This window comes from Jaculus jaculus, chromosome 1, assembly GCF_020740685.1.
Source record: "Jaculus jaculus isolate mJacJac1 chromosome 1, mJacJac1.mat.Y.cur, whole genome shotgun sequence".
In the NCBI taxonomy this organism is placed as follows: domain Eukaryota; kingdom Metazoa; phylum Chordata; class Mammalia; order Rodentia; family Dipodidae; genus Jaculus; species Jaculus jaculus.
In genome coordinates, this window is record NC_059102.1 from 105,350,640 (window position 1) to 105,365,668 (window position 15,029).

General features: G+C 39.8%; 1 protein-coding gene across 6 annotated transcripts in view; it reads right to left on the bottom strand.

Moving 5' to 3' along the window:
* Nucleotides 1-439: 439 nt before the first annotated feature.
* Rnf38 (ring finger protein 38) overlaps nt 440-15,029 on the bottom strand; it is a 146,285-nt gene continuing 131,695 nt past the window's right edge. For all 6 annotated transcript variants that reach the window (XM_045153931.1, XM_045153928.1, XM_045153954.1 and 3 more), the window contains 4 exons: nt 13,250-13,334; nt 9,157-9,278; nt 6,741-6,840; nt 440-3,753 (listed from right to left, as the gene is read on the bottom strand). In XM_045153931.1, coding sequence (XP_045009866.1) covers nt 3,691-3,753; nt 6,741-6,840; nt 9,157-9,278; nt 13,250-13,334 — 370 coding nt within the window. In that variant the 3' untranslated portion in view covers nt 440-3,690. The remainder of the gene's footprint in view (nt 3,754-6,740; nt 6,841-9,156; nt 9,279-13,249; nt 13,335-15,029) is intronic.

The window sequence follows — 15,029 nt, forward strand, 5'->3', positions numbered from 1 at the left end:
TACATTGTTATGTGTGGCTCACTCTGCTATCTTCTTGGCCTTTCTAAAAAATTAGGTATATATCCCATTATGTTATTTTTTGTGATTCTAAGTTGGATATACTAATGCTAAAGTGAAATTCAAGTAAAAAAATATTCAATCTATAGCCAGGCGTGGTGGCACACGCCTTTAATCCCAGCACTCAGAAGGCAGAGGTAGGAGGATCACTGAGAGTTTGAGGCCACCCTGAGACTACATAGTGAATTCCAGGTCAGCCTGAGCTAGAGAGAGACCCTACCTTGGAAAAAATAAAAACAAAAGTAAAATAAATCTGACCACTAATAAGTTCAGCACAGCCCCTATAATCCCGCTAGATAGAATCCCATCTACCTTTCACCCCCCCTTGCACACACAACCCTCCCCCTTTCCTTTTAGGTTAACATGAAGTGCACAATAGAGATTTTAAGTGTACATCATACATTTATTACCAACAACCCTCTCAACTCCAAAATTGGGCACAGGGATTAAAAATAAAAATTCATTGCACTACTTAGTAAAGCATTACTAGTAACTTTCATAAAAAATGTACAAACTTTGTTAAAAATTTATCAAGCCTTCAAATGATTTGGTTAGATATTTATAATACATACATTTAAAACTATGTTAACTGACACAATGGAGTATGATTTGAGGAAATGACTCAGCAAATGATTCCAACACACACCCCTGTGAGCTATCATAATCGGAAACAAACAGCAAAATGAGGTAACCAAATATACCTACGGGGGAAATAGCTTTCTACTGAAGGCCTAGAGGTACATGAAAATTGTTCTTAGAAGTTGTAATCTCATTCAAAATTACGAGACCAGAATTTAAGAATTTTAACAAATTACATTTTCAGAATATAAAATCTAATGTTTTCACATTTTCCAGATTTTAATTAAAAAAATCAGGACAGAAAATCCTAATATGAGATTTTGATACTCAGAGGCCTTGAGCTGTTTTGTAGAGGTGACACTTATGATTCATGCCAAAAACAAACCAAAACCCCAAAAAACCCACAGCTGAGTTAAGATGGTAAAGCCAGTATTGTTTCAGGAGGAAAAGAGGATGAAGGCAACAAGCCACCATCTCTCTGCCTGCTTCTTCAATGCACCACCCAAGACGATGACGGCTGGCTGCAAAGACGCTCACTGTGGCAGTCCGAGATCACATCCATGCGTGCTCTTGATGTGCACTAACTCCTCAAAAGCAAACCAGGATCATAGAGAAGACATTCCCAAAGAGATCAGTCATAACTGCACAACTAATTAAACAAGACTTCACCCAGACCCTACTGCCTCCTGAACTGCCAACTACCTCTCAAAAAGTTACTAGAAAAGGGGCATTATGACAAGAATTCATAGTCAGGAAGGAAAGGAAAAGCAGCTTTTCCTATCATTCATACAATGTGCCTTGTTGATTAGGTATCTCTAAATTAGAAAAGTGCTTTACTTGCATGCTTCAATAAAATGAATACTGAGTGTAGTATGTTAAGGTCTGTACAGATAGAAATTTTTTGCAGCTATATAAAAGAGTCTATGTATAAGATCAGCTTTTACCATTTTAAACATGATTTTTTAATTAAAAAAATAAAGATTAAACTGATTTGTACTGAAGCTGATTATTATATGCCAATAATTTTAGTCTTTCACATACCTTTTATTCATCAGGAACAGGAAGGGGATTATCCTAATGATTTAAAAGTAACGTGCATCTTACCACTGTTTGAGTGTATTTCTGACACACTAACAAATCTATGGGCAAACAGAAGGTAAGTAAAATCCTATTCATTTGACTAGTTAGAGGCAACAGTGTCTGGAAGAGGACAAAATTGTGCTTCTGTGTGAATTGACTTTACTGAACTCTAGGCTGTATTGAGCTTATAGACTTCAAGGGAGGGCAAGCAGTATGGCAGTAAAAGTAGTTAACACCAAGTACAAATCTGACCCAGAGCCAACTGAGAGCTGAGTGAAGCTGGCAGCAAGTTATCACTGTCCCGATGGAATTATGTAACACATGCTACTGAAAACAAAGCAATGACAAACTGCAGGAATAGGCAGATGATGCTGTAAGAATAAGGAAGGCATGTACATGTTGAAAAAATGACTTACAACAATCTGAATTAGGCTCAATCATTAAAAAAAAAAAACCCACACAGCTGCATATTAATTCAGATTCAATTAAGGTCAATTCTTGTTTGACAGCATTATTTTTTTATACAAAAATCAAATCTTCATTTATACTACAAGTATTCTGGGCACCTGTTGTATTAAAACTTTCTCATTCAAACAAAAATTAGCAAGAGAAGCAGGAAGACGTCACAGCATCAAATCAGGCCTAAGGAAAATGAGCTGTCACAGCACTTGATCCATCCTGAAACAAGGGCTTCAAGGACAGCACCTATTGAGGGAGGGAGGAACAGGAAGGAAACTTCCAGAACTGAGTGCGGAAAGTAAAGCAGTACGGACAGAAATCATTTCCTTAAACAATTTAGTTGCCTATTTCAGCTTGAACAAAGAACACGTATCAGAAATCAAGCTGAATGAGTCAACAGATTTTGTTCTGGTGGAAGGAAGGCAAGGAGCTGAGGCTTCATGGGACCAGTGATATTCTTAGAAATATATTACTCAAATATCTTCAGAGTACACTACAAATCTAAACATTAAAAAAAAAAATCACAGGTACTTTCTTTAAGAAGCTTACTGGAAATGTAAAGGAAAAATAAAGTTGTCAACATTCAAATCATTGATTGAAATGCTAATATTGCTAACTGATGATGTATGATATTGCACCTTCTTTTTGGAAACAGCAAACAGCAAGTTGGAGACTTAAAAGTTTCTTTTTCACAACAGTATAATAATATTTAAAAAAAAAATCAGGTCATGGAGTGAGAATGTTATACTTTTTAAGTGACCCACTCAGGACCACCAATGAAGAGAAGGGGACAGCTGCCTGAAGCAAAGGAAGAAGGCTTTTCTCATTCCATTCATTGAGGAGGGAAGGGGATGGAGTATTCAACGCTTATAATTGATGCACCCTTAGCAATTAGTGTGCAACAGCAAACACAAGGGAAAAACCAGTGTACAGTACTAGTGCTGTTTAAATAACACACCAGATTATACATTGCAGCATAATTAAAACTACACACACATTCTTGGTACATGCTGGTATATAGGATCTCACACACACATTAGCTACCATGCCCTCACACAAGTATACCCATTCTCTCTACAGATACACTTACCACCAACAGTCATACGCTGCACTCGCTTCCACTCACAGTTTCTGAAGGCTCTATATAAGGTAGATTGCTATATCATCTGGAGCTACCACTTTGTATAAAAGCACATGCTAAAAGATCACGTCCACTGTAATCTTGCAGCAACACTCGGAATGATCACACAAAAACCAGGGAATGTTAGTGCACACACAAAATTAAGCTAAAGAAAAAGTCTTTGGAGTTCCAATCACACGGTTAGTATAACAATCCCATAATTGTGAAGACTAATTGTAAGCTTTTATAGTTGATTAAGTCACACAGTGCAAAGAAAGGTCCATTGACCCTTTTGGTAAAGGGAGGCTGGAAGCCACACAGGTTAAGTTCAATGGCTAGTCCATATATACACGTGAGGAGGAACACCCGGAACTAAGTTTGTGCTCTTAGGCTGGTCATTCTGAATCCCGATGCACTTCGGAAGCATCAGCTCGGCAAATTGGGCAAGTACGATTTCCCTAAAAAACAAGAGGAAGCTTGTCTGAATTGTGAAATATATCATCAACAATAGAATTACTTTTACTGCCATTAGTTTTTAATACTTTGATCCTTTAAAAAGCTATCATCATTTGCTTGAAAACAAAAAACCCTAAAATGGGCCTGGTGGCACATACTTATAATAACACTTGGAAGGCTGAAGTAGGAGGATCAGAAGTTGGCTTAAGGTCACCCTGGCTGTGGTGTGTGGTAGGCAGCAGGCACAAGTCTCAAAGATCCAAGAAAGTCCATGCGTTGTTTATGCTTTTAAATATTTGTTCACTGGCGAGAGAGTTAGACAGATAAAATTGGCACTCTGGGCCTCTGGCCACTGCAAATGAACTCCAGATACATGCGCCCCTTTGTGCATCTGGCTTACATGGGTTCTGGGGAATCAAACCTGGGTCCTTAGGCTTTGCAGGCAAGTCTCTTAACTACTAAGCCATCCCTCCAGCCTTTTTTTTGAAAACCATTTATTTACTAATTTAATTAATTTATTTGAGAGAGCGAAGGAGAAACAGAAACTTTGTTTTTGCTATTTATTTATTTATTTATTTTTGTCTTTTTTGAGGTAGGGTCTCGCTTTGGCCCAGTCTGACCTGGAATTCACTACGTAAGTCTCAGGGTGGCCTTGAACTCACGGCAATCCTCCTACCTCTGCCTCCCCAGTGCTAGGATTAAAGGCATGCACCACCATGCCCAGCTTGTTTTTGGTTTTTAGACGATTATGTTCAAACACAAGAGATTATCATCAGTATGAAAAAATTTAGTAGGTAACAATCAAAACCTATTTTTTTGTGGAGCCGGGCATTAAACCCATGGTTTCATACATACTAACATTCCCCTTCCCCCGCCCTTTTTTGAAAAGAAACAATAAGGATGAATCTTATTGTTGAAGCCTAGATTTGCTGGCTCTGAACTCTTTAATCCTTGTGACTCCTGACTGGCCAGGAACTGGAACTCACTCTGTAGATCTAGTCTGGTCTTGAACTCAGTGATCCTTCTTCTACTTTTGCCTCCCAAGTGCACCACCACACATGGCCTGATTTATACCTCTGAATATTTTTTTTGTGTGTGCGCACATAATATGTTTTTGTTCTTCTAAAAAAAAAAAGAAAAACAAAAACAACAAAACAAAACAAAAAAGACAAAACACTTCATTTTCAGGATTCAGTTTAGATTAAGCTGGGGATCCATGAATAAGGCTATTCCATCCCTCTTCCTCTACTTTAATCTTTGCTTTACTTTTGAGATAAATCTCACTGCATAGCTCATACTGTCCTTGAATGAAGCTCTTCCTGTCCATTTTCTCTGTTCCTGGGATTACAGGCATGTACCACCACAACCAACTCTCTCAAATAATTTCCCCCTCATTAAACTAGAAAGCTTTCTAAATCAGCAATTCTATTAAAAATAAGATTGGCTACTTAAAAGTTTTACTGTAATCATTTTTTTTTTTTTTGAGGTAGGGTCTCACTCTAGCTCAGGCTGACCTGAAATTCACTATGTAGTCTCAGGGTGCCTTGAATTCATGGTGATCCTCCTACCTCTGCCTCCCAAGTTCTGGGATTAAATGCGTAAGCCACCACGCCTGGCTCAATTTCTTATTCATATTTTATTACTATGCAATTAGGAGTGACACTAATAGAGACTAAAGAAAATGTTTTACAAGGAGTGAAAGAAGACTCCTCTGATAGTATTCTGGCAGAGCCACTGTTACTCGTCATCTTTGGACTTCTTTTATATTTGCAAGAGAATCGGACAGAATTAAATAAAAACCGTACTGGAAAAAAAGAAAAAACAAACAAAACCTCACTGGGTGTTGGTGGTGCACTTTAATGGAGGGAGGCAGAGGTAAGAGGATCACCATGAGTTCAAGATTACATAGGGAATTCCAGGTCAGTCTGGGCTAGAGTGAGATCATACTTCGAAAAAACAGAACGAAACAGAACAAAATAAAAATCCCCATTTAAACTTGTAAAATAACTGTGGTCAAACAAACAAGTTTAGGTACTGTTACTATGTACCACCAGAAAATCATATTGATAATTAAGAACAAACACCACATTTCCAGTTTCTGCAAAACCATCACCATGTTGGTGACGATTATTATTATTTTTGTTTGTTTGTTTTTGTTTTTTTGAGATAACAGTCTCGCTCCAGCACAGGCTGACCTGGAATTCACTATGTAGTCTCACGGTGGCCTTGATCCTCTTACCTCTGCCTCCCAAGTTCTGGGATTAAAGGCATGCACCACACTTCTCAGCTCTACTACTGTTATTTTATTATTTTATCCTAATTTTTTTTGCAGTGTTGGGGACTGAAACAAGGACCTCATGCATGCTAAGTATATACTTATTGCACCTACCACTAAGACTTCACTCTCCAGTTATTATTTTTTTTGCTTGCTTGCGTGTATGTGCATGCTCATGTGTGTGCGTGTGCGTGCACGCGTAGGACGTGCATATGTGCCCTTGCAGCACCCCATGTGCTTGCCTGTGATGGCCAGAGCAGAACATTGGGTGTCACACTCCATCTCTCTTCCACTGTTCTTACTTGAGCCATCTTAACTGATGCTGGAGCTTGCTGTTTTCTTCACAAGCTCCAGCAATTCCCGGGCCTCTGCTTCCCTATAGGACTGAGGTTACAGGTTTGTGTGGCCATGCCCCACTGTTTAATGTGGGAGACGGGATTCAAACTTGGACCAGTCTCAGCACCCTGCCCCTGAAACCTTCATGCTTACACAGAAGTCCAATGAACAACTAGCTGAGCCATCTCTCCAGCCCTCTGCAGTTACTTTTTATCGGCCTTTGATTTTTATCTCAAGAGTCCATTCTATAAAAGCTAAGCTTCAATTTTGTCTGCTGTACCCACCTTCCACTAAGCCATGGGATTATTATATTGAACCTATAGTCAATAAAATAAAAAATCCTCACTGTTACTTTCTTTACAGATGTCATTACTTTACCTTAAGCCATTTGTCAACACACTTGGCATGGAACTCATGGTTACAGGGTAAGACTCTAAGTAGCTGCCTTGACTCAAAATCACACATGCATACTACACACCTGAAAAAAGCAAAAAGATCAATGAGCCATAAAACTAACTTTTTGCTTTACTGACAGTTTATCAGAAAATATTTGGTTAACATCCAAGTTGATCTGAAAATTTAAGATACTATATTACTAAAAGTAAGTACTAGAATAATTGGGATATCCACATGAAAAAGAATGAATGTGGATCCCTAAATTTTACACCATATATAAAATTAACCAAAAAAAAAAAAAAAAAAAAAAAAAGAGGATCAAAAACATAGATTAAGAACTGAACTATTAAACTCTGAGAAGAGGAAATCTTGATTTGGGTGTAGGCAAAGGGTTTTTGGAGATGAGGAAGACAACAGAAAACTAACTCCACCCTGCCCCGCAGGACTGAAATGAAATTCATCAAAATTAGCTGGGGATATAGCTCAATGGTAGAATGCTTCCCTAACATGGGTAAAAAAGCCCTGGTTTGACTCCCAGCACTTCAAACAAAACAAAACAAAACTCATCAAGGTTAGTATTTTTTCCTTGAAGGATACCATCAACAAACAAACAAAAAAAGCCAGGTGAAATGGCTTATGCCTATGATCACAGCACTCAGAGGCTGAGGTAGAAGGATCTCCTTGAGTTCTAGGCCAGCCTGGGCTAGAATAAAACCCTGCCTCAAAGGGAGGAGGGACTTCCAAAAAAAAAGGGGGGGGGGGCTGAGGATATGTTACCAGAGAGGTCACCTAGCATGTGCAAGGCCCTGGTTTTGGTCTGTAGCAGCACGACAATAAACTGCAAGGGCAACTTACACAATGGGAGACATTATTGAGAATCACTGCTCTGACAAGGAATTTGTATCCACAATAAAGAACTTCAGGTTAGTAATAGAAAGAAAGACAACCCAACTTAAAAATGGACAAAGATTTGACAAGCATTTTTTCAAAGAGAATATGCAAAGGCCAATGTTCACAAGAAAAAGTACTTAACATAAGCAGCCACCAGGGAAATGAAAATAAAAACCCTAGTGAGCTACCACTTCAAACACACTAGGATGGGTATAAATAATTTGTGCTGGAAATTCAGAGAACAAACGTCTTAGCACACTGCTCTCAGGAATATAAAATGGTGTAGCAACTTTGAAGAAAAAAAGTGTGGTAGCTTTTATAAGGTTATGATACAACCCAACAACTTCTCTTTTTGTTTTTAGTTTTCCAAGGTAGGGTTTCACTCTAGCCCAAGCTGACCTGGAATTCACTATGTAGTCTCAGGGTGGCCTCAAACTCATGGCGATCCTCCCACCTCTGCCTCCTGAGTGCTGGGATTAAAGGCGTGAACCACCACACCCGGCCCAGCAACTTACTTCTAAGTATATAACCAAGAGAAATGAAAACACATATCCACAAATGTTTTGGGTACAAATAGTCCAAGTAGCCCTAAAAGTGAACACCAAATGTCCATCAACTGAAGAAAAGATAAACAATATATGGTATATAATACTGTGAAATATTATTTGGCCATAAAAAGGAATGACTGAGTTACATATAAGTTGCAACAATGATCCTTTTTTGTTGTTGGAGACTGGTTTATGCAGCTCTCTGGCTGACTTGCAGCTCTACAAATAGCAGAGGATGACTTTGAACTGCAGATCCATTTTAGTCTCCTAAATACTAGAATTGAGGTGCCTGTGGCCATTATTCCCAGTCTCCCCGCTATGTCTCCCCCCACCCAATAGGGTCTTGCTTGAGCCCAAGCTGACCTGGAATTAATAATGGCCTTGAACTCACAACAATCCTACCTCTGCCTCCCAAGTGCTAGGATTAAAGGCGTCACCATGAGTCACCATGCCCGGCCATTATTCCCAGTTTTATACAGTGCTGGGGATTGAACTCAGGGCTCTATGCATGCACAGCTGAACCTTTGAAAAGTTATGCAAAGTTCACTTTCTGTGCAAACACAGTAGATGGTGCTGTGGGGAGGCATTAACGTAGGAAAGTTGTGGGAAGTGATTGCTATCAGGTTAAGTGGCTTGTTTAGGAGTTAAGGTATAAATTTGTGATGATGATGTATAACTGTGAATATACTAAGGATCACTGAACTGTACACTTTCAATACGTGAATTTATGGCTTATGAATTTTATCTCACATTCTATATATATACTGCCTAATACAATAATAATTACTAGCAGTATACAAAATTTAAAGTTGTATGTGACTAGTGGCTACATTATTGGTCAGTATATATGTAAATGAAACAGAAACTGATGTTTATCAACATCATCTCTAAGTCCTAACTTTTATTTCATAAAGGTTAGAAAGGCAAATTTAACAGTAGTGTCAGAAAAATATACTCACAAAGTCTGTTCTGACTGATGGTTGTTAGGATTGAATCGATAAGAAGGAAGTTGCTCAATGTCTGCTTTAGTCAGTCCTCGAGGCTTAGCTTCTCCTAGTCGCTCTGCCAGGTTTAACAGGGCCTGTAGAGGGAAAAGGAGATATGTTTTTATTTTTCTTTAATTGTTTTTTAAGATGCTCTCACTTTATCATCCTATACTGGCCTGGAAACCAAGATATAGCCCAGGCTGGCCTCAGACTTGTGGTAACTTTCTTTCAAACTCCCAAATGCTGGAATTAAGTATGAGCTAACACAGCTGTCTTACATCTTTTGACATAGAAAACTTTACATACAAAGACAGAGACACAGGTAAAGAATCCCTAAATATCTATTATTACCCAGGCTTAATAAATGCTATTTCATTTATCATTATTATTCTACACCCCAGATTATTCTGAAACAAAACTAATAGATGTATTATTTTGCTGGTAACACAGTTCTATAGTTATGCATATCTAGAACTAAAATAACCCTTTTTTGTGGGGCAGGTTCTCACTCTAGTCCAGATTGACCTAGCACTCACTCTGTAGTGCAGGATGGCCTCAAACTCACTGCAATCCTTCCACCTCAGCCTCCCAAGTGCTGGGACTATAGGTGTGAGGCATTATACTCAACTTTTCTAAACACCTTTGACATTTTGGGCTGGGTAATTTCTTTTCTGTGGGGGTTCCCTGAGGAACTGTAAGATGTCAGCATCATGCCAGGGTACCCACTCAATGTCAATACCACTCCCCAGTTTGGCCAGACAATGCTAGTATTTCCTGAGGGATAAACTGTCCCAAAGACAAGAGCCCTACTCTAAAAGACTTAAGAAAATCTGAATATGTATATATATGTATATGTACTTTTACTTCTTTCTTTTTAATTTTTTTTTTTGTTTGTTTGTTTTTTCGAGGTAGGGCCTCACGCTAGCCCAGGCTGACCTGGAATTCACTTTGTAGTCTCAGGGTGGCCTCAAACTCCCAACGATCCTCCCACCTCTGCCTTCTGGGTGTTGGTATTAAAGGCGTGTGCTGCCATGCCTGGCTTTTTTTCGACAGGCAGGCAGGCAGGCAGGCAGGCAGGCAGGCAGACAGACAGACACACACACACACACACACACACACACACACACACACACACACACGGGGAGGGGGGCGGGTTTGGGGAGAAGGAAGCAGAGAGAGAATGGATGCACCAAGGGCTTTTTAGCCACTGTGAACTAATGTCAGTTGTGTGCACCCCCTTGTGTCCATGTGTGGTACTGCACACTTGCGTCTGGCTCTATGTGGGATTTGGAATAATGAACAGGAATTCTTAAGCTTCACAGGCAAGCGACTTAACCACTAAGCCATCTCTCCAGCCCAGGGTGATCTGGAGCTCACAATGATACTCCCACCTTTGCTTCCCTAGTACCAAGATTAAAGAGTGCACCACCACACACAGCTAGCTACTTTTAAGAATGAAACACTGGGCTGGAGAGATGGCTTAGCGGTTAAGCGCTTGCCTGTGAAGCCTAAGGACCCTGGTTCCAGGCTTGGTTCCCCAGGTCCCACGTTAGCCAGATGCACAAGGGGGCGCACGCGTCTGAGTTCGTTTGCAGAGGCTGGAAGCCCTGGCGCGCCCATTCTCTCTCTCTCCCTCTATCTGTCTTTCTCTCTGTGTCTGTCGCTCTCAAATAAATAAAAATATTAAAAAAAAAAAAAAGAATGAAACGCTAACAAGTTTAGTGTTCAGTTGTGGGGCTAAACATCAAAATGGCTGCCTAGTTAAGCAAAGGACAAAAATTAAAAAGCAATTTCCTTTTTGTCTGCCAATTATTTTGCAGTTAAAATACCACAGTAACTGCTGAGATGACTTTCACAGAACAGATTACATTGGACAGTTTTTCAGCCTGGACAGTAGCAAAGTCCGGCACCTCCTTTTGAGTCAGGTGTCATCTCTCATAGCTTCAGTAATACCAATTTCCTTTCTTTGCAATTTCAACTTGGTATCGTTGACATCTGGATATGAGTTGAAGATTAGTTTCTCCAGATGACAGTCTTTATTGCATTAGCAGTGATCCAAACAGATCAAGCAACAGAAGTTCTCCCTGGGAATGTATGAGTCAACCTGGAAATGGCAGGCAGTCGTACTTTCCTAGGATGATAACCTTAAATTGACTTCTTGGCATATTTTTCTGAGGCTGCACTCTGGATTTTGAAGATTTTCACTTTTACTTTCAGTAGATGTTTCTTCTCCATGCCTTCCCTTGATGGCATGGAGCTGACAAGGACAATCACATAGTATTTGAAGGCAATTTCTCCTCTTTACATGCTGTCGTGACATCTTTCAGGGGATTCATTAGGACACCATCCAGGACAGCCATCATGAGAGCAATAACCAGCACAAGCATTATAGGCTCTTCTTTTTCAAAGAGAGATCCATTTCCAATACTGTACAGATGTGAATATACAACTGGACCAGATGTTCCAGCCATCAAGACTAGTTAAGATATGACTGAAAACTGCATGGACTATCTTAACATCTGAAAACTGAGTCTCAGGGAGATTGAGCAGAATCAATAATCAATTTCTGACTTTTCAAAAGGGCTTAATCACAATGACACCATCACACCTAAAAATGTTGGTGCATGCCTTTAATCCCAGCGCTCAGGAGGCAGAAGTAGGAGGATTGCTGAGATCTTGAGGCCACCCTGAGAATACAGAGTGAATTCCAGGCCAGCCTGAGCTATAGTGAGACCCTACTTTGAAAAACCAAAAATGTTTAACATCAAACATCCACTTAATGCTCAAATGCCAGATTGTTTTAATTCATTTTACTGTCATGTTCAAGATTACTAGTATAGGAACAAAACCAGGAAATTATTATTTTTAAAACAGCATTTAAAGAACAATGTAGTATGATTATGTTCAATGATCAAAAATCCCTACCGAGTCTACTTCAAGCCAGCCTTGAACTCACAATCCTCCTGCCTTACTCTCCTTACTGCTAGCTAGTTCATATTGCCGGTCATTTTTCTTGTTTGCATTTTCCATAATGGCTGTACCACTTTACAATTCTACTAACAGTGTGTAAAGGTTTTCTTTGTACTCTCACCACACTTAACTGTGGTGATCCCTACTCGCTCTCTGCCCAGCTTTCTCAGACAAGGTCTCACTGTGCAACCCAGGCTGGCATCAAACTTAAGATTCTCATGCTTTACATCCCAAATGTTCAAGTCACCATGCTTGGCTCCCTCACCATGTAATTTACATTTCCCTGATGAACAGTAATGTTAATGATGTTTCATCTACTCACTGGCCATTTTTTGTTCTTCTTTTGAGAAATGTCTCTTAGGGTATTTTGATCTCCTTATTCAGCTAGCCCTACCAAGCTGTGAACTCTCCGCATGTTTTGGATATTAACTCTTTTTCAGATATACTGTATTTTCTCCCAACCTACAGATTTCCTTTCCTTCTGTTGAGACCACTCCCAGCTACATACCAATATACTGCTTTACAGTACTAGAAAAGCTATGACAAAGGTGGAGATCTAATGCCATAAGAACACCAAACACATTTAACACAACATTCAAGGACATCCATTTGAATTTTCCAACCAAATCTTTTTCAAGTTTTCTTCTCTCTCTTTTCTGCTTTGTGTGACAAGTAACCCAGTCTGCCTTAGACTCACTATTTTGTCTTCACTGCCTCCTATATCCTGGCATCACAGGTGTGTGCCAACATACCAAGGTCCATTTTCTCCCTTTTGCTTGAGCCAAAGACTATATGCAGATTCAACAATGTCCAACACTTTCTTCCTTTAAGATCCAACTCAAATATCTGTTTGCCACCAAGACTGGCTCTAATCAGAATTTTTTATTGTTTTCATTAGCATTCTCTCCCTGGAACTGAGTATCAAAGTATACCTACTTGTTATCATAGACATGGCACATATTCAAATATCCTAAGGAAGCTGAACAATTTTATGACATGTTTTTTTTTTATCTTAAAATGTACAGAGTTTACCTGATAGATACTTAATTATGGAAGTGTGGAACAATACTCATATATTCACAGTTCATTTACTAACCTCGTAATTTTCTACTTCTCCATCTTCCACATCCAATTCAAAGCTGAAAGTTGGGCCCACTGCAGGTGGCACTGGAAGCATTGATCTGCAGAGAAAAACATGGCAGCACTGATATAATAGTATATTAATGCAGTAATCATGTCAGGTCAGGGAGACAAAGGCCAGTTATTACACTGATGAAGAATGGTTGGTGTTAGTAGCAACCTTTTAAAGACAGTGACTTGGGCTGGAGAGATGGCTTAGCGGTTAAGCGCTTGCCTGTGAAGCCTAAGGACCCCGGTTCGAGGCTCGGTTCCCCAGGTCCCACGTTAGCCAGATGCACAAGGGGGCGCACGCGTCTGGAGCTCGTTTGCAGAGGCTGGAAACCCTGGTGCGCCCATTCTCTCTCTCTCCCTCTACCTGTCTTTCTCTCTGTGTCTGTCGCTCTCAAATAAATAAATAAAAAAAATCAAAAAAAATTATAAAAAAAAAACAAAAACAAAAACTGACAGTAAGGCCGGGCGTGGTGGCGCACGCCTTTAATCCCAGCACTCGGGAGGCAGAGGTAGGAGGATCGCCGTGAGTTCAAGGCCACCCTGAGACTACAGAGTTAATTCCAGGTCAGCCTGGACCAGAGTGAGACCCTACCTCGAAAAACCAAAAAAAAAAAAAAAAAACTGACAGTAAAAACATACCATTCACAACAGCATAAAAAAAATATGTAGGGGATGGTCATGCATGGTGGTGCACATCTTTAATCCCAGCACTCCAAAGGGCTGAGTTTGAGGCCAGCCTGGAGTTATAGAGTAAGCTCCTGGTCAGCTTGGACCAGAGTGAGACCCTTCCTCAACACCCCCAACCCTGTCCAAAAATATGTAGGGGATGGAGAAACGGCTCAGTAGTTAAGTGTGTTTCCTGCACAAACGTGAGGGTGTGAGGGTCCCTGGGTTCAAATTTCCAGATCCTGAGGAAACCGGCTGGATGTGGTCATGTATACCAGTAACACCAGCACAGCAGGGAGCAGAGACCTGAGAATCTCAGAGCCCTGCAAGCTCCAGAATCAGTAAAAGGAGACTTCAGTTCAAAATAAGATCAGGCAGAAGAGCAATGGGGTGGTTCACTCAATGTTCCACTCTGACCTCTGCAGACAAATGACTCCCACCCCATGTGGGTGGCTAGACACTGCAAGGGTACATGCACATGCATACACCACACCACACCACACCACCACACACGTGCACACACGAGTGAGAAACTAAAATAAATGTATGGATACATTTAATAAAACATACTTAAGGCTTGTTTAGTAAAAACTACAAAAATACTGTTAGGACAAACAGTAATATGTCACATAAATAGACTTAATATCATTAAGTTAGTAATGTTCCTCCAAAATGACCTATAGACTTCATACACTCCTTATAAAACTCCCGCTAAACTTTTCATGTCTTTTAGTAAAAACTAATATGTTGATTTGAAATTTTACATGGAAATGCAAGACCTTAGACAGAAACATCGTAGGAACAAAGTTGGGAGGTAATTTTAACACGGACAAAGAAACAGGGGAAAGAGGAAAGGATGCTAGTTATCAGAAAAATGTGATAAAGGCACACACAGCCTTCTACATATAAAGAGTGCCTTTCTAAGAAGGTAATTACAGATGTGGCTTAGTTCCAATCAATGACATACAGAATTAAAGAGTGGAGTAATGTCATTCAAAGAAATAGAAGCAAGCAGGCAGAGGAACCTCATTCCCTTTTTCTTTCTCTTCTACTTAAAAACTTTATTTGCCATATGTGTA